This window comes from Rousettus aegyptiacus, unplaced genomic scaffold (assembly GCF_014176215.1).
Source record: "Rousettus aegyptiacus isolate mRouAeg1 unplaced genomic scaffold, mRouAeg1.p scaffold_m13_p_9, whole genome shotgun sequence".
Taxonomy (NCBI): Eukaryota; Metazoa; Chordata; class Mammalia; order Chiroptera; family Pteropodidae; genus Rousettus; species Rousettus aegyptiacus.
Genome location: NW_023416312.1, coordinates 38,019,294 through 38,046,904, shown reverse-complemented (window position 1 = coordinate 38,046,904; position 27,611 = coordinate 38,019,294). Strand labels below are relative to the sequence as shown.

The 27,611-nt window shown below is 41.8% G+C and overlaps 1 protein-coding gene across 9 annotated transcripts in view; it reads right to left on the bottom strand.

Moving 5' to 3' along the window:
* Nucleotides 1–27,611, bottom strand: part of ARHGEF9 (Cdc42 guanine nucleotide exchange factor 9) — a 171,189-nt gene that overhangs the window by 108,477 nt on the left and 35,101 nt on the right. For 6 of the 9 annotated variants that reach the window (XM_016122604.1, XM_016122607.1, XM_016122608.1 and 3 more), the window contains one exon: nucleotides 2,748–2,927. The exons of 1 other annotated variant lie outside the window; for it this stretch is intronic. In XM_016122604.1, the coding sequence (XP_015978090.1) occupies nucleotides 2,748–2,927 (180 nt within the window). Of the gene's footprint in view, nucleotides 1–2,747; nucleotides 2,928–3,168; nucleotides 3,463–15,859; nucleotides 15,877–27,611 lie in introns of those variants that run through there. 2 more of the 9 variants (XM_016122610.2, XM_036226738.1) reach the window with 2 other exon arrangements.

Here is a 27,611-nt window from a genome sequence, read left to right as displayed (position 1 = left end):
ATATTCGAAAGGCCCTGTTTTCAACAACAATAACAACAAAATTACACGGCATACAAAGAAACAGAAAATTATGGCCCATTCACATGACAAAAAAAATAAGCATTGTATTTACTAGACAAAGACTGTAAATCAACTGACTTAAGTTATATTTATGGCCCTGGGTTCATGTCCTGGCTTTGTTATAGATTCTCTGGGCCTATGTTTCCTCAGGATCTATACAATGAGAAAGTCAGGCTGATAAGTGGTCACAAGCTGGGACCTGTGCATGGGGGGATGTAGTAATTTAGCCCCTAAAGATGTGTTGTTTGACCCTCACAGTTTTTCTTTTAAAAAAATGTGAATTACTTGTCAACATTTTTTAAATATGGAGATTTTTACATAAAATTGAATTCCTGGCTTTTCTTGAAAATACTGGAAGACCTCAGAACACTGGACTTCCTCATTCCTATACCCTACTCCACTGATGAGAACCATCCAATTCATTTTTAATTTGTGCCTTGAATTTGTGTCTCACATTTTATCTCCATTGGACTGTGCTTATCTAGACCAATGGTTCTCAATATCAAAGATGCTTATTTAATCAGCCTAGAGACTGCTTTTTTTTAACTACTACTCAAGTGATTAATTTCATCGTGCAGCTGAGAATCACTGGGCTACACTGTATATCAGGCATCCCTGGGCTTGCCAGTGGTCTTCTCAAAGGTCAGTGTCAGCCCATCCAACTGTGTATTTGGAGGAAAACTCCTCCTGGCCTTGGATGCAGGAATATCAATGTCGGTTCACTGATATTCTAAAGTCTGGCTTTGCTATTAGCCATCCTGAACTATTATGCCTTGCTCAGTCATTTCATCCAATTCCTTCATTTACTGTTTATTATAAAACTGATGTTTCACTGAAAGTGAACCACATTTGGGTTTAGATGACATTGTCACTGGGTGCAGCGTAATTCTTCTTTTAAAGAGAGAGACTGCCAGTCCAAGACATACAAGCTGTCTGTGTATAGGGCTTCATGCTAGTTCCAAAGGCCCCTGGTTATTGATGTGCTCTTTCTAACTACCTCTGGGACTGATTCATCAACCAGAAACGCTTAGCTGGGACACAGATGGCATTTGAAAACTCTGATGGAAGATGCCACATATGTAGAGTTAAAAGGAATTGGATATTTGATTAGAAGACTCTCAGAAGATAAAGGGATAAGAGGTCATTTTGTCCTCCTCTCTGCTTCTGACCAGTGACCTCACTCAAATCATTCCAATCATTAACAATGCTTCCTGGGTCTGCAACCCTCCAAGGAAGAAGTCCTCTTTCAACCAGTATGGCCAGCCTTGATACATAGACCTTCTTAGAGCTAATAAGGTGGTGGTGGTGATGATGAGGAGGATAATGATGATACAGCAAGTTACCATTTGTCAAGTACCCATTGTGTTCCAAGCACTATGCTAGATACTTTACTCACATATGTGATCTCATTTAATTCTTGTAAAAACTCAACTATCCCTATTGTTCAGATGATGAAATCAAGGCTCAGAAAAGTAAAAGTCTTACCAAAAGCCATAGAGCTATGAGGTAAAAAACCTGAGACTGTATCTTGGTTGTCTGATTCCAAATGTCCTGCTCCTTTCCTCATGTCACACTAGAATGCCATCATTCTAATACCAAGGCCCATCATCCTCCAAAGGCCCAAGCCATTCCGATCTTTTGTCTGGGTCAAGACTTCGGCCTTATTTTACAGAAGAAACTAACAAAGGATGATAGGATGTGGTAAGGATAGTCATAAGACATCCTGATGTGGCATTAGTACTCGTATTTCCACAAAGCTTTTTTCACATGTATTATCACATTCACTGACACGCCCTGGCATGAAGGAATTGCCAATACCATTTTGTGGATGGGGAAAATCAGAGCTCACAATTATCAAATAGCTGATTCCAGCTCCTAACTCTAAGGAAAGTCAAAAGTTGGGTCACAAGGGCAATATCTTTCCTTCATAACATACTAATTGGTGACTTGAAGAAAGCAGAAACTGGTAAAGAGCCTCATCCCAAAAGCCCCTTCCCATACTGCCTCAAGGCCAGGTTCTTCATGGTACAATATCAAATAGGTCAAGGCTTTGCACATCCCATCAGGGTGCTTGCTTCTCACCTGCAGTATATCTTAGATCCCAGCCACTTGACTCTTGCAAAAAGTAAGACTTCCAATCAGTAAACTCTAGCCCCTGAGAAAGCAAGGAGCCTATACTCTTACATTAGCAGCTGAAGACAATCCTGAGACAACATACAGGGGTGTTAACACTTTCCTAAATGAGAGAAAGGAGCAGAAAGGAGTGAGGAAGGGAAAGGAAGAGGGAGATCTATAAAAACAAAAAATAAAAAAAAGAGGAGACAAGGACAAGAAAGAAAGCAGAAATGAAGAGAGATAAGAAAAGTAAAAGTTCACAGCAATATAGAGTTAAAAGGATCTTCAAAAACCATCAAGGTCAAAAGGGAAGTAATCTGTACAACATTATAGTGGGTAGGAGGCAGGAGGCAGGAGGTGGAGACAATTAAAATAAGAGAAAAAGGAAAAGTCTCAAAATTAGAAGGGTAAAAAATTAAAGTAAGCTTAGGTTTTGGGTAGGAGACCAAAAAAATGAAGTAAAATGTGAGAGGAGCCACCAGGAGAGGAATGAGTAGAACAGGGGCTGGTGAGGAGGAAGCCAGGGGCAGGCAGCCAAGGAAACAGGAGAGTGAAGGCTGACTGACACTCACCCTCACAAAGCTGGCAGGAAACCATCCCTCCTCATCGTCGATCTGGCCCCACCACCAATCCTTGTTGGAAGCATCCAAGACTTTGATGACGTCGCCAGCCTTAAATGCCAACTCCCGGTTGGCCATGGTGACGTGATCCCATACTGCCTCAGCACTAACGATGGAATCTCCAGTGATCAGCTTAGGAGACAAAATGAGAATGTTTTCAGTCCACGGAGCTGACTACCTTATTTGTCCCTTCCCCCACCCATAGACCTCTACTACTTTATGGAAAAAGGCACATACTAGTGGTGAAGAGTAAGAGTGAGAGAGATGGCACTGGCAATTTCAGGCACCACAAGACAAACAATACTGTCAACTCTCCATTAGCCAATGAGTAGAATGACCCAGAATGCGAATATGGACTACATAGACCTCATACTTTTATCCCTATGCATGATCTCCTTCCCCAGGGAAGAAAGAAAGCTCCAGTCCATCTCTCCTTGGTGATTCAAGGCAGCCCTGGGTAGAGCGGGTAGAGAGGCTGGAATGGGTAGAGAGGCTGAAATCACTGACTAAAATGAAGCTGGAGCAAATTCGCTCTAAAGTCCTTGTGCTCCCCTTTTCCTCCTTCTTATTAAAACTGACCAATTGAGAGTTGGTGGTACATTTTTAACACTGCTGTATCCCATCCCCAGGGGTTACAGACCATGGCATTCCTCACACACAATGGACCCCAGTCCTGCAGCCTTCTGTTCTCACCCATACATGATGTCATTCGGAGAGGTCATGGGTATGAAAGAATATGGCTTTCGGTGATGCCCTGCTTCCAAGAAACTCAGCCTTGGCACAGATTCACTCAGTGATTTGTACAATTACCCTGTGAGATACATAGGGAGGTCTAGGTTGATGTCTGCATTTGATAGATGGCAAAACTGAGCAACAAGTAAGTTAAGGGGTGAGCTCAGGGTCATTTAGCGAGGCACTGGTTGTACATTGATCTTAACCCTGATCATTAGACTTTGTGGCCAGCAGGACTGGGTTCTACACAGCAGCAGGCAGACAACTATCTCTCTACCACATAAACATAAACACACACACACAAATGTTCATATTCACAACAATTATCTAAGCACAGTGATGAGCATGGGGTAGGGGAATAGTCTGCCTCTCTTGGGCTACCATCCTGACCAAAATGTTATTTGTTCTCTTTTTTCCCCAAATGTTTCCAGCCAGTATGGGCCACCAGTCTTCCTGGCATTTGAAGGAACAGATTCCAAAACAGAGAACATATGGCTTGTCAGGCAAAGGATTCAAACACTCTCTCTCCAGCACTGAATTGCTGAACATGTCCTTTATAAGTCAACTTTTCCATCAGTCTGCTTTTAGAAAGAATTGATTTCCCAAGATAATCATGATACCACAAGACCAATGACAAAACAGTTCAAAGACAACAAAGACAGGATATAGAACATACATTCTCTCACAGAGGTCTGCTTTCCAAAATACCAGCTGGAGAATAACCCTATAGTCATAAGTTAAAATGCATCAAACATAACACACAAACATACATACTTTAACTTAGTTAAGGAATTCTGTTGGTCAGGCCCTGCCTGAGGCATCCTACACTGCTCAGTGTTATAGCCATTGTGACTTCCACAGAAGGTAAGGCATAGGGGGAGTTCCTTAGCATAGATGTAAATGAGATATCCAATAGGGCCTTTTATAAAACCACCTTTCAAGTACCTCAAGCTTTACTGTTTACAAAGTGTTTTCATATCTACTGCATCACTTGACCCTACTAAATAAGCCAGGTCTCATTATTGCCGTATTTAAAGGTGAAGACATTGAGATTCAGAGAGGTGGCCTGATCCTTTGAACAATCACACAAGTAATAAATTATGGAGCCTTGTCTTCTGACTGCATATGCTCTAATAGCCATCATATCGTACTACCAATGTCTACTAATTAGCTATCCTGAACTCACAGAACTCTGTCCATTATATAAACCAAATGGCTTTTATTCTTAAGAACCTCAAGTAATGAACAGCCGCCTTTATTCATGGGTACTCCTACCTATGAGGGGATTCATTTTTAGGCTGAACTTGCTTTCTTCCAATTGCTCTAAAAGTCAATTTCTTCTTGTTTTGACCACAGTGGAGAAAATTTTCTTGTCACTGATCTCAGTAAAATAAATCTTTATAGAGAAGTCTCCCCTCCCCTGCCAAAGGTAGGTTCCAACTGGGTGTTGCTAGAGCTCAATAAGCACATACAACACCAACTCAGAGCACCATGAGGGCTTGTGATTTAAAGCTATATCCTTGGCTTTTTATCAATGATCAAAAGAATATATTGACATCGATTACTACCACCCGGCTCAAGATAATATCTGTGATGCTGTTGAGGTCCCCTAGGTCTAGATCTGGCAGATTCTACTGCCTGTGCTTTTTCTACAGTGGGGTTTTCTCTTTAGGGACTCTATGCTTGGTTTTTCCCAGAAGCAGTGGCTCACTCTTGTCCCATTTAGTCCACATGACTTTCTTGGGCCCTTGGGTCAAAGAGCCCAGCTGTGCCCTGGACAAGGCCAATCCAGGACCCAGCGGCTACTAACCATTATCAGGGCCCACTTTGAATCAATGATGGTCAGAACTGTACAGTACTACAAAGATCGTCACCCTTAAAGCCCTCAATTTATAAATCAGATATAATATAGCAAGAGTGACTTGCCTATGATTGCCAAATGGCAAATCCCCTAGAACTCCCCCAACCCACAATATAACACCATAGATAGAGAAGGCAGAAACAAAACATCTGGATTTAAGACCTAGTTCTGCTACTTGCTAAAGCTGTAATGATAATGGTGATAAAAGTAACTAATATAAAGTACTTAATATATGTCAGGAACTATTCTAAGTACTTTACACACATTAACTCATTTAAGCCTTATAGCAGCCCTTTGAGGAAATACTATTACTATCTTATGGATGAGGAAACTGAAGCTCAGAGAGTTGAAATAACTTGCCCAAATTTAAACAGCCAGTAAGTATTGAAGCCATAATTAAAATGTAGGCAAAGCCTGGATCTAGAGTGTCTACTCTTATAAACTATGCTGTGTCTGGATCTCGGTTTCTTCACTTAATAAATGGGAATAATTCTATGCTCCCACTTACTTCATGAGCCATAATAACACACTGAACCAACCAAGAGTTGACAGATATGTGTGCATATGATGAAAGCAGGTTTAATCCTGAAGGGGCTGGTAGCCGTATGGGGCTCCTGTGCTCTCTAGTCACAGATACAAGCAGGAATAACAGGAGAAATAGGCTCCTCCACTATCCTCCAAGTTATTTTAAAAGTAAATTAAATTGGGGCTGGAAATTAGTTTTAAATCTCTTTTTTGTGTACAGGATTGATTTTTAACTTGCTATAATTATTCACATAAATATGCACTTTTCTCTGCTCATCCATTTTCCATCCAACACTCATTTAGTGAGCTCCCACTGGGTGCAGGGATCTGCTTAATATGATTCAGCCACAGTCTTTACCTGAAAATCAAAGGCCCTTCATGTGGCAAGAGTGAATGTCCTTCAAGCAGTATGCAAAAGTGGTTAAGTACAGGCAAACCTAGCTTCAATTCTGGGCTTTGCTTTTTTAGAAAGGGAAGTGAAGAACAGACAAGGAGCCAGAAAACAAACCAAAATGGAACTGCCATAATGCAGTTAGTATACCAAAAAGTACAATATCACAAAAGCCAAGAACAAGAGTTTCAAGCTAAATAACACTGGGCCTCAGTTTCTTCATCTATAAAATGGGGATAATAATAATTGCCTCACAGACAAGATTACAGACAGAGTGAACTGGGTGCTGGATGTTCAGTGCCTAGTATAGTGTTTGGTATATACTGGCCTAGTACAAGACTTCAGAGGAAGGAAGGATCATATGTAACTACTTGGCTTAGAATAGTTTTGTGGGGCACTGAAGATAGGTCTTAAAGAATGAGTAGGATTGTAACAGAGAAGGAAGTAGGAAAGGCATTTGAGGTAGAGGAATGAGATTAATTAAAGTCCCAGAGGTGAAGACTATGGGGAATTTGATGGCAAATAAGTAGTGGAGTTAGAAAGGGCTATGGAAGGGGAGTCTGATAGTGGAAAGAAACCTGGAAGGGTGGGCTTGAGTCTGTCTGAAGGTTCTTAAATCTAGTTTGAGGAAAATGAGTAAGTCAGAGTTGATTTGGTAAAGGGGGAAGGTTCAATCCTAAGTGTGATCACTAAAGCATTAAAGCATGAAAACAAGTTATGAGAAAATGCTGGTTTTGGAGGGGGAGAAAAGATGACAAATACTCTTTAATGTGTTGAATTTAGGGGTCCAGAAGGACATTCAGGTAGATTTGAAGATGAAGAAAGGTTAGGGGAGACAGTTATACAGGTTTGGGAAACAATGGCCCAGAAAAAAAAAAAAAACGGTATAAACCAAGAAAGTTTGCCCTGGAAGAAAGTGCTTAAAAAGAAGGCCAGAAACTTAAGGAACAGCAACAACTGGAGATGAGGACAAGAAGAGGAGCCAGAGATACAAAACAAAATGGAGCTGTCAGCACATAATTAGAATATCAAGAAGTACAATCTTTCAAAAGCCAAAGACAAGAGTTTCAAGCAACAGGAGCTGATCAAATTATCAAATGGTACAAAGCTACAACAGAGGAAAGCCAAAAAAGGCTGTTTGGGAGTTGCTATATCAGAGGTTAAATTCTTTATTTCTTAAACTGGTTTATACCCCCACATGCACACACCAAAAGCCCTAATTTCCCATCTATGTCCACCCCTTCATCCAGCAAGCCCAACATAAAACCAGAATATAGTACTAGGTTACTCTAGCAAGGTACCCAAATAGCTCTTGGCCTCGGGACTGCACTGATGTGACTTCTAACAAAATAATTCCCAATCACCAGAATGTATCAGGTGCAGCACCAAATATAGGTTTGCTCTTGCTCACACTTGCCAGTGAGTGGGACATACAGTATTTTGCACTTTCACACCAAAGACACTTTCGTTGATGAATAAGGTGGGGAGGGAGAAGAATCATAATTCGTATTGAAGTAATGAGATTCTATTCCTTTATACTTAGATTTCCCAAGGCAATCCTTATTTCAATTGTTCTATGCAATTGTTCCTACAAATATATACATCTATTTTCAGACCCACGTGCCCTGACTTTTAACCTGGAAATATGATCACCATATCCTGGAGGCATTGTGAGCTTGACCTCTAAGTCTGGTTTCTGATCAACAACAAGGCATATATCTACAGCTCACTTGGAGTGGTCAGTGGGCATTTTCAGGGGTACGGAAGAAAGATAACATATTTATTGAAAACATATGCCAGGCATTGAGTAATGAGCTTTTGTAATCTCAGTCTCTATAGCTCTCTAAGGTATGCATTAGCACCCCTATTTTTACTGAAGATAACCTGTGAGATTAACTAAGTAACTCACACTCACCCATTTAGTAGGTAGTGGAGCAGATTTGAATCTCTAGTCAGACTCATTTTATAGCTTTACTTTGCCAGAAAAACAAAACAAAACAAAACAAAATGGAGCTGTCAGCACATACTTCCTGTCAAGAAGGCAGAGACAGCTCTCAGCTAGTATCTTTTAAGGGAGACCAATCTATCTTGTGAATGACAGAGAGCTGTAGTTCTCAACCCCCTTGAGGGCTGGTTAAAACACAGATTCCTAGGCCCCAGGCATTTCTGATTCAGTAGGTCTGAAGTGAGACTTGAAAACTGCATTTCAAACAACTTTCCAGGTGATGCCTATGCTGTTGGTTCAGGATTCACACTTGGTGAACCATTGGCCTAGAGCAGGGGTCCCCAGTTCCTGAGCAACAGACCCCTATTAGTCCATGGCTTCTTAGGAACCAGGCTTCACAGCAGGATGTGAGTGGTAGGCAAGCTATCAAAGCTTCATCTGTACTTGCACCACCTCGGCTCCACCTCAGATCATCAGGCATCAGATTATCAAAGAACCACTGGTCCCTGGTGCCAAAAAAAGTTCAGGGACCACTGGTCTAGAGGACCCTCTTAGTCTAAGCTTTACCCTTGCTTCTCCTGATGTTTCATTCTTTCCAGGGATCCCCATGCCACCCCATAGATTGGGCTCCCTGCCTGTCTACAAGGCCTTTCTCAGTGGTTGATATGTCTCAGATAGGGAATTTGGGGTCAGGTAAGGGGCATTCCCAGTGCCAGACCTTGCCAACACAGGAAAAAAAAACTGGGATGACAGCCTTTACCTAGTTTTCCAGAGCCACACCAGTTATCTTACTCTTCTTGCTCTTGCCCTCTAGCTGAACAGTACCACCCCCCAAATAGTTATTTAATTAGCCTGAGTGGCTGCCAGAAATATTAGTTTTAATGGCAAGAAGCAGAAGGTGGAAAGCTTTAAAAAACATGTTGTGAATAATAGCAAATGTGCCAATTGCCATAAGAAGCTTCACAGAAGGACAAAGAGGGACATGAGGGGGGTTTGTCTCTCTACAGGTATTTTTCCAACTGATGCCTGTCCCCATCCCCTCAGAAAGTCCCTTCCCCCAACAGGTAGGCATGTACAAGGGCAAAATCCCTTCCTTTGTTCCCTTTAAGCACATCTAAAATAGGTTGGGATTTTATGCTCTCCCCTGAATAACCAGATGTCTTTTTAATACAGTCCTGTAAACAGACTCTGGCTATCTTGCCCAAAGTGTTGGAGGACAGCAATCCTTCCCATTTCAGAAAAGGTGTGTCCCAGTCTATTCAAACAACTGATAGAAGGCACCTAGGTGTACAGCAAAGACTGGCTATCAGAAGTTTTGTCAGTAACTCACTCGATGATCATAAACGAGTCCCTTTATCTGTTTCTGTTTACCAATAAAGTTGCAAACCTGAACCACACTGACAACCTCTCAAATACCTTTCAGTCTGGCTTTCCATTGAGGCTAACACCAACTTTACAAACACAGGAATTTCATTATTGCAGCTCATTTCTTCTTGCTCTCTTATGTGCTCGATAGGATGCTTTTACTGTTATCTGCTGAGGAAAATGAGAACTTGGAGCTGACTAGTCCCTTACTGAATCCAACTCACTCGGTCACTGCTGGTGACACAATGAAGCACAGGCCAATCAGACTGGCTGGGAACACTGAGGAATGGATTTTCTACTTTAGCTCTTGACTGCCCCATTCAAAAGTCAATGGGGGACCTTTGCTCTTTTGTTCTCTCCACATAGCTGCTCAAAGAAATCATCTTTTGCATGCTATCTGCTCTCACTTACTTTCAGCCTCATATTTCTAGCTGCCTGCTTCACATTTCACTGCATGGCCTGCTGCCACCTCCAATAAAACACACATAAAACTCCTCATGTGCCCCCATTCTCCTCCATCTAATTTTTCCCATTTATGTTAATTCTTCTGGGCCTACTATTTCTTTCTTCCGTGTGTCTGCCTGTCTGTCTGTCTGTCTGTCTGTCTGTCTCTCTCTCTCTCTCTCTCTCTCTCTCTCTCTCTCTCTCAGATATGGTGCTTTATCTTCATTTCCAATGCTCCTTCCTAGGACAGTTCTTAATCACCTCAAGTTGCCTCCCAATTGGCCTTAATGCTACCTATAGGTTTCTGTCCTCCTCAAGCTACTTTTTAGTGATTTCTCAAAACTCTTTGCTGGTGCTATTGTCCATGCTCAAGAAGTTTTAATAACTCCTTTCTGTCAACTTCTCAAAACTATCCTTAATCTAGCCTACCTATGGATCCAATTCTTGTCTCAAACTTGGCAGGGCCCTTCCACTCTGGCTTAACACAATCTCTTGCAGGCAGATGCACTTCTACCTCTGTGCCTCTCTACTTAAGCCATACCCTTAACCATGATTAAGTAAAGGGACACCGAAGGTAGGCTACCTCTTCCTAGCAGTGTGATCTTGAACCACATGTTCCTTAATCCCTTCCCTGATGATTCTAGCCCTATATCCTCTCTACATTTGCCTGTCACTAATTCCTACCTAAAATAAGAAGAAAATAAGACAATATAGAGTTATTCAAGTTGTCAACCAGAGTGTTATTCTCCAAACAACCAGAATGTACACTTGTGAACAGTAGATCTAAAGCATCACTTAATCCATAATTAACAAAATTGTTTTTAGCATCTATCTAAAGTTCTACAACCTGAGCCCTAAAACCAGGCAAGCTCTGAGGTAGATCACAGCAACACAGTTAACATCTCTGCTTGGTTGCAGAATATTCTATGGGGCCAAGGAAATAGTTTACATAACATATACTAGGCAGCCTACAGGCCAATCTATTGTTAGTAGGATTTATGACCAGATGGCTTCTGGAATGGGCTGGTTTTTGTTGAAGAGTTGTACAGGTACTCAATGGTCATCAGGGAAAAGAGAAGAGACACCAGGTAAGAAAACACCCACTATGAATATAAAAAAAAATCATAAGAATTGTTTTTTTCTTTTTCCTATGACTTAATAGTTCACATCTGACTGGTTTCACTTTTAATCTGGGTGTTGCTATGGCCCATAACTAAATAATTTCATTTCTGAGAAGAATAATCAATGCACTCAAGCGATGATGACTGTAAATGTACTGAAAAAAATATGCAAATATCATTCTTTTCATAACATAATTATCATTTTCCTAGTTTGGGCATGTGATTTGTGAGTCATTAGGCATTGGCTTTATTCAGTGTTCCACCATACCATCTATTTTTTACTTTAATAAAATGAAAGATCACCTATTGGATTCAGCCACACCTGACAGACGTGAAATGCAGCTGGCCTGGCTTGATTTGGAAAGGTGAGCCTAGATGTAGATTGGGCTCAGCAAGAACAAAACAGACCATCTGATCCAGAGGCCATTAAGTACTTTGGCTACAAACCAAATAATATCTGGCAGGACCTAAAAGCTTGGGAAACCCCAGACAAGTACCTCAAGGTATAAACCATCCAAAACATGTTCTCATTCATTACAGACTAATAACAAAAAAATGGCAGCTCTTTCCGTACCTCTTCCAAGGGAAGTTAGAAGGCATCTCAATTATAATGGTGACCAAGCGTATGAGGGAAGGGTAGTTGCTTGCTTGGTCTAGACCTCAACAATAGACTCTTCTGGTATGGAACTCCAGCCTCTAGCTCAGCCTAGTGGGCCCAGAAGTTTCTGAAGTGAGACTTGGCTGATGCCCCAAATTTCATGTAGTTAATAGTTTTGTCTTGCTGAGAAATAAGTACTTTAGAGAAAATGCAGCCAGATGAGCCAAGGATTGCACAGACCAGAGAGAAGATATATTTCTGGACCACCAACCATGATCCTGTTGGTTATAGAATTTTTCCACACCAGAGCAGCCTCCAATATGAAAAACATCAGCTTGCATCTCCAAAACATCTTGGAAATATGAGTTACTATCAAGTTGCTCTGGGATCTGTTGGTATAATCCAGGTGGTTCCAATCCATTACACAAGTTTCTCAAGTATGGTCCACAGACCCCTGCTCACAATCACCCCAGAATTTTTAACAAGCATCCCAAGCGATTCTGAATCATACATCATACTGAGATTAAGTATCTTAAACTTTCTACAATTAGAGTTTGAGGTATAAGACTGCACTGGACCATTCAGAAATAACCAGAATATCAAACTCTGTTTCCTGGCTTCTTGTGTCAGGTTCCAGGCAGGCTGAGGAATTATAGTAGCTTGTCCAGTAGGATTTCCCCAGTCTGCCTTAAGAGGCTATCTGCAACTTCCCTGTTACATCTCCACTCTCACCCTGACCCCGACCTTCAGTACTGAGGCCCTCAATGGCCCTGATGGAAAATTCTCACAGCATGCCTCTATACTAAAATCTATAGGCAATTTCCTAGAGCTATGTTCAATCTACCCAAGTCAGCCTCTAATATTCTAAGAGACACATTATTAGTAAAACAAAAGAAAAATGACTTAGCAAGGGTCTCTTCATGAATTGAGTCAGAAGCATCCCATCCCAAGCTGGAGGTTACCCTGACCCCTACCTGTCTCTTGAGCCACCTTGTGCCCTATCTCCAAAATGTTCCTACCCTTCTTGTACTTGCTTCAGGTAATAAGTTTGAAGCACCCATTGGGTTTTTTTGTTATCTTTATACCTTGAGACATGGCCAGGACAAGACTAGGGGAGAGACAGGAGACAGGGGTCTCAAAGACCCCCAAATCCCTGAGGTAACCTAGACATATCTTGGGCCCTGTACCTAGATTCTTGAATTTCTTCATGTAGTTACACTGGGACCAGCCCTGGAAGCCTTAAATTTCCTGGACTATTACTTGAAGGCCGACCTTGAAGTTTCCTGGGAAGGAGTGGGGTGGGGCTCTTCTAGGTGTACAGAAGGGTAGGAGGAGGGGGCTAGAACTGCATGAAGAATCTGTCCTCCATGCCTCCCACATATATAGTTCTATAGTCATCAACACCACAGCCAGAGGGTGGGTGGGCAAGGCAGACAGAAGAAAGTCATTTTTTATCCATTTGACAGATGTCGTGTTAAAATCTTGTATGTTAAGGAGGGCTGTAGGTGGAGGGGAGGAACAGAGCAGGATATAGGTTGGAATTAATGATTCTAATGCCTTTAAATGTGGCCATCTGGTCTAAGGTGGTGAGAACAGGAACAGCATTTAGTCAGGGGCACTGTGACTTGCTCCTATACCTGGAGAAGAAACAGGATAAATAAATATAATTCAATCAAGGTAAATTACCTTGAGGTCTACTAAGCAGGCCCACTCAGGACACAGGCTTGCAAAGGCTCTGAGCCTTAGTATTCATTTCAAAAGAGAATGTAATTGTCTCCTGGGGAGTCCTTACATTATAACCCAAAGAGGAAATCTGTATTCAAACAGCCTATCAGAAAGTGGAAGATAGTTTCCAAGGGCTTATTGATTTCCCTCTGCCTGTTGGCTTACTTAGAGAGAAAAGACATTGGTCAAGGCACTTAGCAGTACCTCTAATCTCTGTCAGCAGTGTTTCATGTTTAGAGATGGGCCATGTTTCTTCTAACAGAGTCTAACACAGTCTTGGGTTCTCAATACCAAATGGTGGATAAATGGATGGCAGAGGTGTTCAGTGAGCAGCCACTGGTTCAGGCCCCAGGGGATTCAAACTGGCTGAGCTTGCTTCCCTTCAGCCTGTGTCATTAAAGATTTCAAACAGAGGGATGATACATCTAAACACAGGCTGATAGAAAGGACACACGAGAAGCACTATCAGTACCGCCCTCCCCACCCCACCCCACGTTCAGGGCCCTAGAGGGATGGCATCAGGTCTGTGTGTACAGGAAAAGTGGTTGTGCTTGTAACAGAAGGACTTCAAGTAGGTCAGTCAGGCTTATGTAAGAGAGCATCTGCCTGCCCGTCTGGGCTATGTGGAGGAGGTTGGGGTAAAGAAAGGGCCCAGGACAGCTGACTGAGAAACAAAGCATCCAGTAAGGTGCCAGGGCTTGAACCCACTCTTCTTGACTCTGACACAGTGGATTCTTATACTCAGAAAAGGTCGGGATTGGAGACTTCCAAAAGCTGGCACACTTAGTTGAATCTAACATTTTACAGATAAGAAGACTGAGGCTCTGGTAAAGAGAAGTTGCCTAATACGTCAAGCTAGTCAGCATCAGAGCCAAGATTAGAAACCAAGTCTACAGTCTTTTAGAATAATGGCTGTCGATTATTTCCAGTAAAAAATTGTCAATTGGTTAAAAAAAATGAACACCTACCCCAATATCTAAATACTACTAATGTAGTATATACTTTATAAAAATATGCACAAAAGTATAAATTAAATAATAATGATTTTAACAGTTTAAAATATAAGGAACTTCTAATATTTTCTCCCTGAGCTTCACTTTGGAGATCACTGTTTTAGACATTTTCTGGTGCTCCTTATCTTCTGCTCTACAGAAGACATCCCTTCAGTATTACAACCAATACATGCCTCTCCCTCCCATCAGTGCGCCCCAAACAAGTTGGATGCTAGAAATTAAGGGTTAAGAATACCTCAGTGTGAAGAGTAAGTAGACACACTTCTAGAATCTCCCTCATTAGCAATGTCTTTGCTAAGGAATCTCAAATGCAGATCTACACAAAAATGCAAATACTAGTGAAAAAATGGGATGGGAAGAATGGGCTCCAGGTTTGGCTTGGTTACTAACCTGTAGTATGAACCTGGGCAGATATAATTCTTTACTGAGCTAGTTGGACTAGGTTATTGCAAATGGAAAGTTGGGGTCGTCTTTGACAGATGTCGTTGCCTTTCTTCTAAAAGCAAGTTTTGACAAGAGACAGGGGGAGACAAAGGAGACAGAGGGGAATAGAAAATACATGGAAATATCTAGGTCAAGATAAGGTTGGGGTGGGGTAACAAAAGTCAGAAGACAAAATTTGACTATTTTAAATTTTTGCCATGGGCTACCTCCACCCAGAAGAGAACTCCAGTACAAAAATGGCCTTTCAGTTCTACTGACAGGAGAAAAGACACTGCCTTCTCTACCCAGTTCTGGCCTTTAGGTTCAAGTTATCCCAAGCAGCTTCTATGAAAAGATTTAGCAGCACCCCTTCCGTATGCTTAGCACATTATAGTTTCTAAGTTGCTTTCATATTCATTAGCTCACTGGATTGTCTGATCAACTCAGAGAGATAAGCAGAGTAGGGGTGAGACCTTACTTTTTAAAAATGAGGAAATGGGCTTGGACAATGGAAGTCAGTCAGCGACCCCAGAAGCAGAGGCTAGAAGAAAACCCAGATCTTCTGACTCACTATTTAATGTTTACCTCCTAATTTTTAAAAAATGGCTAATATTTACTATGCACAAACTTGGCAGAGGCATACCTAAGTTTCTGCATATACTAACTTATTAGATTCCTCTTTTAAAAATGAGGAAACTAAGATTCAGAGAGCTAAAGTAATTGCTGAAGGGCACACAGGACCAGAATCAAAACCCAGGTAATTTTACTCTAGAACCAGTGCTCTTAACCTCAGTTCTCCATACACATCCTCACACCCCTACAGGGTCAAAGAACCTCCAAGGTATATCAAGATATAGAACAGTGTGTATAGTATATTATCACAATACAGACAAAGAGAAATATATTCATATACGAGCATACCTTATTTTATTGTGCTTCACTTTTTTGTGCTTCGTAGATACTGATTTTTTTTTACAAATTGGAGGTTTTTTTGAGATGGAATCTACTCCTGGTGAAGATGCTGTGATGACTGTTGAAATGATAACAAAGGATTTAGAATATTACATAAAACTAGTTATAAAGCAACATCAGAGTTTGAGAGGATGGGCTCCAATTTTGAAAGAAGTTCTACTGTGAGTAAAATGCTATCAAACAACATTGCATGCTACAGAGAAATTGTGAAAGAAAGAGTCAATCAATGTGGCAAACTTCATTGCTGCCTTAAGAAATTACCACAACCACCCTAACCTTCAGTAACTACCACCCTAATCAGCCAGCAGCCATCAACATCAAGACAAGATCCTTCACCAGCTATAAGACTATAATTTGCTAAAGGCTCAGATGATGGTTAGCATTTTTTAACAATAAAGTAATTTTAATTACAGTATGTACATTTTTTCAGACATAATGCTATTGCACACTTAATAGACTACAGTACAGTGTAAACACAACTTTATATGCAGTGGGAAACTAAAAAGTTCCTTTGATTCACTGTATTAAAATATTTGCTTATTGTGATCTGGAATCAAACCTACAATATCTCTGTGGTATGCATACATGCTTAAATATCCATAGAACATTTCTCTAAAAGGACTCATGGGTGGCCTCTGCAGAAGAAGCCGAAAGGCTGGAGGGTAAGGACAGGAGGCAGCCTTTTCACTGTGCGCCCTCTTGTACCTTTTGAATTTTAAACCATGTAAATGGATTTTCTATTCAAAAATAAAATATTGAAAAATGAGATTTCTAGGATCAAGAGAACTGAGGAAACAGTGTGGCTGCTTCTTAACAGAGTGTTGGTGCTAACCCTTCCCTATATAACTTTGGGCTCTCAATTTTGAAGACCAGGAAGTATCTCTCTCCTTTTATCCTCCAGTTTCCCCAACCCTGACATTGCTTGTCTAATCCTCCCCAGAAAGGCCAATACTATTGTCATTTACAGATTTTAGCAGCACAAGTGAAAATAGAAACAGATTAGGTTAGGCTCCCATGGCCAATCAGCAGGCTATAGGAAAACAACATATTAGCAGCAGGACAGATGAACAACACAAAAGGCCTTCTTCCCCAATACCTATTACCCAAGGCTTGAGATCCAAAGATTATTCCATCTCCTTCCTCTCATCACTCTGTCTCAGTGTGACTACTCACTCCTCTCTGGGGCTCAGAAAGCCAAAAATAAACAAGCTAGAAAGGCTCCAGGAAATCTGGCCCAGCTCAAAAGTCTGTGGTATACAAGAGCACACACTAAAGGAGAAAAATTCAGCCTAGCTGGGTTTTAATGTCCACATTGAGGCCAGGTGAGAGTCAGCACAGATGGTCTCAAGGGATTCTCTCAGCTTCGGTTCTTAGATTTCCATCATCTTATCCAAGAATAGGCAAAATAATCCACAGATCAAGGCCCTCAAACATTATTTCCTCAGATACCTTTTGGTCTAACCCCTCAAGCAGGTCAGCCACACACGGCTTCTGTACCCAGGAAGCTGTGAGGAGGTGGGAGTTGTCAAGGTGGATAAAGTGCTTTCAGGGATCCTCCTTAAACAGGCAGCACAATTCCCTTTCACAACAGTTTAGAATTTTCTCCAATGCTTCACTGCTTCCACCATGCAGGAGACGAGTGGGACGTGAGCTGCTGTGAAAAGGATGAAGGGTCAGTCAGTGTGCCTCTCATGGCCAACGCTGGGCCCCAGAGAGCCCACTTCCTTGCTATGTGTTAGAGACAAATCTAAGTTTTTAACATATCTTATTAACTTCAACTGCCACCAGCAGTTTCCCTTAGCACTGGAATTCACTGGGTGGCAGCTTAGGGCCAAAGAAAGAACAGCAAACAGTTTTGAAGGCATGACCCGTAGTCCTAAACCACTACCTAATCCTGTATCTCCATGTGGGTTTCTTCCTTCTCTGACCCTCAGTTTTCCCATCTGTAAAACAGAGACAACACTGGCTTAAAAGAAGGGCAGGAGAAGGAATGGAGAAATAAAGTGAAGACATGCTCCTAGGTTACCTCCAAATTACCTGTAATCACTACTTGGATGAACTCTTAACAATCCAAACAGCAGCAAAGTAGTTTAACAATTTACAAGGCTTTTTTCAGATCCTTCGGTCATAAATTCTTATATCCAACAATCCTGAGACTTTAAAGTCCATGTTATAGATGAGAAAACTGAACTTTGTCCACAATGTATGGGGTGAGGACAAATCTGAATTTGAGCTACATGGTCTAGTTCCTAACCCACCCTCTCAAACAAAGCAGGTGAAATGGCCCTAAATACAAAACTTAGAATAAGGCACTCTCTCAGGGTCAGAATTGGCACTCTTGGCTGGTTCCTCTGGCAAGTGGCAGGACTTTTAGGAAGAAGTCTCTGTTCCTGATGCCCCCAGCTTTCTCTCACTACCTAGAGTTACTGAGATATTTAACCTCTATGATCACCTACCTAAATGTTACAAACCTGTTTTCTGGGAAAGAATTGACCTGGCATTGAAAAGCATCTGTATAGGTGGGGGTGACCTCAGCATAATTTTGAACAACCTAACTCCATGATGTTGCCTTCCCCTGGCCCCTCTTTGGCCTTTCTTTCAATTACTACTCTGACAGGAGTCAGGCCCAGTTGTTGGTGGGAACCAAGGCCTGCTTAGGGGGCAACGGAGGTATAGCTTCATAGGTGAAGAACAAGTACATCTGCAAAGCATTTTCTCAGCTCTTAGCCTAGATGAGCCTTACCAGCATCTGGCGGCAATAGTGGCTATATCACTTCTACATCAAACAAGACATAGGCAGAGGAGGGGGACCTGACTGAGGCACACCCTAAGTGGCAGAATAGCAACTAGAACTTTCGATCTCAGTCCAAAGCTGAGAAACTGGCATGAGGCTGTCACAGTCAACACTGACTGGGGCTCTGAGGACACTGCTCCAGAACAGACCTGCCACACTCTGGCCACTGATCTCACTGTTCCCCACCCTTCATCTGGACTCAGTCTAGGACCTCCTCCTTCCAGTTTCAGCCTTTGTTATCAAGAGCCATAAAGGCCTCTCGAGGTCACCCCAACCTGATTTCTAGCTTGAGAAACTCTAAAAATAGCAGACCCTCATTAGTGGGGCCAGATGGCTGAACCTGCTATGCCTAGGGGCAGGGCTGTGGTCATTAAAGATAGGGCTGTTCTTTCCACCCACCACTGACCCAGGAGACTCTGGGCCTCTGCCCTGCTTCATGCAACCTACTGCATTATACATCCTACTACTTCACCTCCCACCCTCCCACCCACAATTCAGATATACTTGCTCAGGTCCAAGTTGTTACTTCATTCCAAGAAAATGAACTTTAATATTCAGTTCCTTTAGATTTTCTAGGACATTACTTCACAATCATATATTTCCACAATGGTTTGTAAGTGGATTGGGGGATGGAGGAGTAGGCTCAAGCTTTCTACATTAATTGGTATCAATTTATCTTCTCCATTTTTCTCCATCTGCCTGTTAACTCAACATCTAGGAGCTTGGTTCTTAAGTTTTATTTGCTTTGCGGAGCCTGCTGTAACACATGCCACCTTCAGTATCCATTTTATTCCTGAGTTCACTGATCTCTTGAGGCCTGATTTCAAAGATAAAGGGGAATCCAGAGCAAACTGACAGAGGACCATCAGATGGGGCTAGTGCCCTGTCATGCCCACTTGGAAGACTGGAACAGCAGGCCAGCCCTAGGGGTAAAATGTATTCTTCGTCAGTCTGTCCCACAGGGGTGTGTGGGGTATGTGATTGTGTCCCATAGGTGTGTTCAAATATGTCTCATGGAGAGAGGGTTGTCTGTCCAAGTAAGTCCTTAGGAGTGTGTATCTGAGAGATAGGAGTGTGTGTCTTGAGTGCAGGTGCATCTCTGACTGTGTATCTCTGTGCCCTACATGTATGTGTCCTATTTGCACATGCCCTACAGGTATGCAGTTGTTTTATATGAATCCATGTGTGCCCATACAAATTTGCATAAGCATGCCTTGTGTGTGTCTCTGTGTGTACCCTGCCTGTGCCAAAAATGTAGAAGTGTGAGTGTGCCCCATGGTTAACTGAATGTGTGCGCTTCAAATGTGTCGATGTGAAAATAAATACTACACGTGTCCCGTGTGTGCTCCAAATATGCCCCACATGTGTCTGAGTGTAAGTGTGCATCATATACCTGGAAGACATGGATAGACAGCAAGGCTGAAACAATTTTCTTCTCCCATAATTTGTTTCTAACAACTTTCCTCTAAGACACCTGGGCCAATCTTCTCTGAAGCAGGTCAAAGAGCCTGGTTTTAAATTTAATCTCTGTTACTTTCTGAATGTGGTGGCCATAGATGCTTCCCCAAAGGCTTAGCCACCACCCCATTCATCCAAAGGGCCTCACAACAGCCAAGAACTGAACAGAGAGACAGGACAAGAATTGTGGACTAACTCTGAGACTTTCGGTAAGCCTTTGCCTCTCTCTAGGCCTCAATTTTCCCAGAAGTACCATGAGGGAATAGGCTCAATTGTCTTAAAGGTTCTTTCTTATTCTCATCCAGTGACTTTCTCAGTTGAAGCACCATGGACTAACTCTGTTCTCTCATACCACCACCATTATCCCACTACTACCACCACCACAAAAAGACAGAACACAGCTATGTGCATGTGGATTAGCACGTACAGATGTCTCATCCTAGCTAAGCTCCCACAAGCCCTGGCAAGCTACTGGTTGCCTTCCTAAATCTGTCATTCCATATTCATTTTCTCAGTGTCCCAAGCCACTTTGAAAAAAGGGATAAAGTTCAAAAGGTATACAATATTCACCAAAGTTCAGACAAAATGAGATTGGATTTATCCAAAGCATTCAAAGCATTCTTCCCTATCCTTTGGGATGACTGCAGAAACTAGTGATAGTAATGAGAAGAGCTTTTAGGGTCAAAGCCTAGTCTTTAAGAACAAGGCCAGATAAATCTAAAGAGAAAACCTCCAAACAGAGCACAAAGAGCCACAAAATCTAGGGCCACTCTTCTGCATTTGGCAAGGCCTCTTATGCATCCCAGGATGATATGATATCTCGGTGGACTTATCGTAATTCAAATAGAGATATATAAATTGTCTATTAGTGGTTCAACGCCAACCTAGCCAGAGTTACCTAGTGGCATCTGCCTAGTTTTCTCTGCTATCTTGACTAACTTTTATAAGACTTAGATAGAAGCAAAGTGCAAAATGCATTCTTAAAACAAACTCCTTGGTGAAGGCCATTTGGTATGAGTGGGTTGATAACAGCTATCTCTATATACTATGCTCTTCCTAGCACACAGCTGCTTTTAAGAGACGGCACTGATCTAAGTCAATCAAAGCAATTCTCTAAGTATTAATCTCTTGAGCCATAAAACTAGGGAGAATAATCCTGGCCTTGCTCACTCCATAGAATTCTGGGGCAAAGATCGAGACAGGAAGACTATACAATAGCCCTTATCTTCTCACCCTGCTCCAGGAGCAATGAGAATTTTCCAAAACAAAATGATACAGATAAAGGTGAAGTGTGTATTTGTTCTAGGTAGGACATTTGTTAAGAGTCTGCTATTCTATCATAACTCTTAATTATATCGTGAAAACACAGTAATGTTCATCACAAATCTTAGCCAAGGCCTCGGAGGCCAAAAATTGGTTTTTAATTGCTGAGTGCCTAGCCAGTTCTGGATTGATAAACTTGAAAAGGCACTAAATAAAAAATAATAATAATAACTTTGGCTTTCTTTCAATCTTCTCTTTTAGCTTCACAGGAGATATGGAGAGAGAACTAGTCTGCTATTCATAGTAACAATGTATGTGGCCGGGTGGGGGGAAGGAGCTGGGGGTAAATAAAACAAAGTGTCTTATAAAAAACAAATCCCAGCTTCCTACCAAGAAAGGAAGACAGGGGCTAGGCCACAGAGTTTCTGCCTTTCCAAGGAAGGAAAATAAAAAAGAGTCCTCTATGTTCCAATGATGAGAAATGAGGCACAAAGATAATGGGATTTGTTCAAAGTAATCCAGCAACTGAGTTCATATTTACAGCCATTCTTTATTCATGTGTATGCCTTTCATTAACAAAATCTTTACAGAAGGCCTAGCATGTGTCAGGCCCCTCCACTCTAGCATTCATCCAGATATTTCTCCTTCAGAGAGTTCTCACAAATTATCAGCTCCAAATAAGAGAAAGGAAAACCAACTCAGAGAAGCTAAGTGACTTGCCTAAGGTCACAGGGCTAAAAAATGACAAATTACTAGTTCACTGACCCTTGGCCTTCAATCACACTGCACAGTTTTCCCTCGCCATCCCTGAAAGACAAGAGCAGCTTGCAAGTCTTATAGGTCCAAGAACTCAAATCCCAGCAACATAGTATGCTTCAGTACTACCCCAAGTATACTGTTTCTTTGGGAGAGTCTTTTGTCTGGACCTAGTTCTCTGGCTTTTAACAATGAGGGAATCAGACTTTTTTAGAAGATATAGCCATCTGGAATGACCTTAAATGGCACTATAACTTCCAGAGCTTGAGCCCATATCAAGTACTGTATGACAAATCTTTGAGTTTTACTTTTCTCGTCTGTAAAATGAAGATAATCCCTGTCCCATTCACTTTACAGGGCCAAAAAGAAGACCAAGTGAAACAATGTACAAAATCCAGTACAAAATGTAAGACAGTGTTCAAGAGGGAGAGTCAAGAATCAAGTGAGCATCCACTAGCACCAGTTGCTTTTCTCTAAATCACGGTATCAGTCCCTGGCCTGTTAGGAATTGAGACACATGGCAGGAGGAAAGTGGCAGGTGAGTAAAGCTTCATCTGTGTTTGCAGCTGCTCCCCAGTACCAGCATCACCACCTCAGCTCCACCTCAGATCATCAGGCATTAGATTCTCATAGGAGCACTGGTCCATGGTGCCAAAAGGGTTGGAGACTCCTGCTCTAAATTCAAGTACAGAAACGATACATGTTCTGTCCAATAAATCTTCCCGAGCCCTCCTGTGCAATTCAATCTGTAATCAAAAGAAAAGCACCTCAGCTGGTTGCCAGGTTCAGAGGAAATTAATAAACCCCTTCACTCCCTTTGAGCCCTAAGCACAAAGCTGTTTCATCATTTTTACCTTTGTTCTGAGCTCTCCCATCATGCCAGACCTATCAGAGCCTCTCCAAGGGATGCCTGGCTCCCCCATGCCTCTTTCCCATGCCAAAGCACCCACTGCCCGGCCCTCCTGTCAACCAGCAGGGTTCCCAGAGAAAGGAGGAAGGAATAGAGTGGGTGGAGCTGAGGCTGAGGGAGGTACAGCTAAAAGTAGCTGCTGCCTTTAGGCACCACACACTGAGGGGGCGGGGGGTGGGCTCTTAGCACATCCTTCCTGCAGCCAGATGGGCATAGAGGTGCACGGTTTCTCTTCCCCTAATGAAGGCAGGCAGGCAGAGAGATTGGAGCCATTTCCAAAGCTGTCTAGTGATGACTCTGGCCCCTGAGGGTGCATGGCCTTGCAGCACAGGGTTGCATCCAGGTCTTCCTCCTTAGGAGAAAAAATAGTCTGCAGAAGACTCTGTGCTCCCCCCACCCCTATCTCAATGCCTGGCACCCAAAGGGCTGCTGACAGATCTTCTCCCCTCCAGGAGGTTACACAATACTCTCATTCTCCCAGCCAACCTCTCTGTCAGCTCGCTTTCTCCAACCAAACCTGAGAGCATTCAGGTCTCTGATCTAGCCAAGGGAGCATAGAGCCAGCAGCCTGTAGCAGAAGTAGCAGGTTAAAAGGGGCATGGGCCTGATTTGAGGAGTCAGAATCCCAGGTCCATCACTGCAACCTTGGACAAGTCCCATTCCCTTTCAGTAGCTTAGTTTTCTCATTTGTAAAAGAGGAAGAGAAGAGGCATACTGCAGGTCTCCAAAGTACTCTGTCTCTATGTGTTTCTCTGTGAATCCTGGCCACTTAAATGAAATGCTCCCTCCCCTACCCAATGCTGTCCTACTTTCCAAGCAGTCTAGCTGAGCCGAGCAGAGCCATCCCTACTCTCGCAATTCCACTGTGACTAAAGTTTTCATTGGCAAGATGGTTGCCTGAAACTCCAGACTCTACCCTCCACCTCCATCTCAGGCCTATTTCAACTAGACCAGTTCTGCTTTTTCCTATTTCATATAGAAGCTTCTGGCTCAAATTTCACTTGAGGATATGGTTCTTCTATTGAATCCACAGCTCATTTTAGTGACATGGAAACTGAGGTCTACTGGTGAAGGACCTTAATCAAGTTTAGCAGCAAGGTAGGTACAGGGCCAAAGCTTGTTCTCAGAAATCCCAAGGCCATTTCCAGTGTTTTATTTTTCTCTTACTGAAGGTGTGCCTTCTATGTGTTGTCCCTCTGTCATGCATGCACAACTTTACCTCTTCTCTGCTACCAACTCGACCCTGATGCTCAAAGACCAAATGTCCAATTCCTGTCAGGGCCTTAAAACTAGCACAGAAGAGTGATAAGGGCAAGAAAGAACTTACTTCAAACACATTCCAACCTTAATCTTCCCCTTCCATCCAGGTTGCCCCTTTGTTTCTTTCTTTAAACTTTCCTCCTGATTTCTGCTCTATGTCATAATCATATTCTGACCACAGAGTTGACCACGCAGGCTACACTAGAAGAACTGCAGGATGTGGTATCAAGAGGCCTGGGTTTTAGGCCAAGAACTACATCTGGACAGTGTGACTTTAAGTAGGTTGTTTAATTTCTCTGAGCCTCAGTTTCCTCAACTACTTCCAGTTTTGGGGAAGAAGCCAATGAAATAACTAGGGAACTTTATTTGTTGAAAGTTTTATTAACAGTAGTGACAGTACTGACTAAATGAATGGCTACTTAAAATATTGCAGGAAGGGTTTCTGGGTTGTCAAAGCAGACAGCCTCTTGACTCCTAGGCTTTCCCAGACCTATGAATCTGGTATTTTATCTATAAGAGGCAATTTGCAGTTATCCATGCAACATGTCTCTTAATAAATGCTAAATCCAAAATTGGCATCCCCCTGCCACTCAGCTCACTTTAGGGCTCCCTTCCCTGCTGGCAGCTAGTGTATACTCAAGGAATACAACCTATAGTTCAATTGTTCTAGAAGAAACATAAGCCAAATATAATTAGGAAGGCAATTCTATTACCCCCACAATCACTCTATGCATTCCGAACTTGCTAAAAGGGGTCTTTAGATTACCTGCTGGCTTTGAACAATAATATTTTTAATCAGTTTAATCATTAGCATTAATCACAAAGGAAGCACAGATCATTAGAGCTCCAAAAAATTTTGGAAGCTATCTAATCCACCTAACATTATTTTACAGATAAGGAAACAAAAATTCAGAGGGTAGAAGTAATTTCCCCAAAGTTACCCAGCAAAAACTTAGAATTTTCCCCACTATATAGCAAATGCATAGGAACTGGCTTTTTTCCCTGAAAGGTTCAAAGCATCTCACAGCTGATCATTTTAAACCCAAATAGGTCCCCGGACAACTTACTCTTCGGGGTTGAATCCTCCTTTTTAGAATGGGCCCACGCCCCTAGAATTTGTCAAGGCCTCCACAATCCTAGAATAAAATTTCACCATCTGTGAAGCCTGCCTATTCACGTGTGCAATAAACCATATTCAGGCCGAGGTGACATTTCCTTTGAACATAACTGTCATTCTCATCTCTGGCTGAGCATTCCTGTCACTTAGGGGAGCTTTTAAAAAATATTGATGCCAAGGCCTCACTATGACCAACTCAATCAGATCTCCCTCAGAGATTCTAGAAATTGTTGTTAGTCTTGTTAAATCCCCAGGTGATTCCAATGTGCAGCCAGGACTAAGAAACACTAGGTTAATGGAAACAATTATGCCAACCAAGGGAAACAAATGCAAAGAGTTTCCTGAACTTTTTGAAAACCAAATATATTGTTTTAAAACTACATCTATACGGTCCTGCTTTTCCAAAGAGGGAAAAGTGATACACAAAACTACAGTTGTAGCACTGACGCTCAAGCAAATTCTGGACCCAGAAAGGAAACATACAGTTTGTGGGAGGCTGCAACAGGATTTATCAGGAATAAGATACCAAGTGGCTCAGACTCCTAATGGAATCACTTGGCTTCGTAGATGATTGCTATGAACCTAGCATACATCTTGATTTCTATACAAAATACAAGTTTATCATGCCACATTATCCTCATTACCACATTTGTAAGACAGATGATGGTAGAGCCCAATGGATTCTGTACTGATCGACTATATATATATATATATATATATATAAATTAATGGGCTCCAACTCCATGAGGGAGCTCCGATGAGATGTTAGAAGATCTACTATTAACCTCATCATATTGAACACTTCTTTGAACCAATAACTTTAATAATACTTATTCAGTTTTCAAATGATGCAATGCTAGAAGAGTGTCAGTCTGTTTCATGGCTTGAAGAAAAAAAATTAACTCTATGCCCCTCCCCCGACAAAATGTTATAATAGACCAACCAAAGAAAATAAAGTTTCACTAATGTAATGATAGAAAAGACTGGTAATTTGTTACACGATATGAAGAAACATTTAAAAAACCCATAAATATCTAGAATAATGGACCACCCAAACAAAATAAAATTTTAGGAGCTTGATTCAAAACACCAATTGCACAAGAAAGTAGAGGACTGGACTAGACAGTGTTTAGTGTTTGAGCTTATAGCCCAAAGGACTAATACAGTGGCTTTTAACTCTGGCAGCACATTTGAATCACCTTGGGGAGCCCTAAATAAAAAAAAAAAGCTGTCGGGGACCTGTATCCCATGCCAATTAAACTAAAATCTCTCAGGGTGAGGCTCGGCATGGGTGTTTAAAATCTCCTCAACTGATTTGAATGTTTAGTGAGGCTTAAGAACCAGTACAAGGCTGAATTATTAGATATTTCACAGACAGATCAAAGTCCCTTTGTACTTGACCCTGATCAAGTGGCACTTGGGGTAGCACGATCAGTTCTGGGCAGCACATTTTTAAAGAAATATAGCAAAATAATAGTGCTTTGAAAGGAAGGACAATTGTATGAAAACCATAGTTCTTTCAAAAACATTCTATATTTCAGCCTTCACCAATTCATACTGCCTTTCTCTTGAAGATCTCAAATAGTGAGTCTTAATAAGACTGAAGGGAACTATGATGTATATTCAAGATAAAAAGGTAGCATTTCCTAAATAATTCTGTGTGAAATTGTTATACAAATGAAAGGTATAAAAAAGCACTAAAAATATAAATGAGTAGCTAGGGAAGCTAGCTCGCATGACTCCAGGGGAGAATCACCTACCTCTGTCTCCACCTGACTCAATTCACTTTCACACTAACTAGGAATGATCGACTCTGACTCCCCCTCTACTCTGGTTGAAAAGGAGACCCCTTTCCATCCCATGAATCTCTCTGACCTTTACTTTCCTCACCTGTAAAACTGAGAATAACAATCATCCCTACCCACTTCACAAGGCTGACGTGATGCTTGAAACAAGGGTGTGAAACTGCTTCGTAAACTCTAAAGGCCCATGCACTGACAAGGGATTATTAGTATTGCCATTACTGGACTATTTCTGAGTCTTCTCTCTCCTCTAGGTCCTTCCCCCTTCTAGTTTTTCAGCTTTCTACTTTTGTGCCAGGGTAAAGCACTTTTGAAAGGTAGACCCATCTAATGACAGGAGA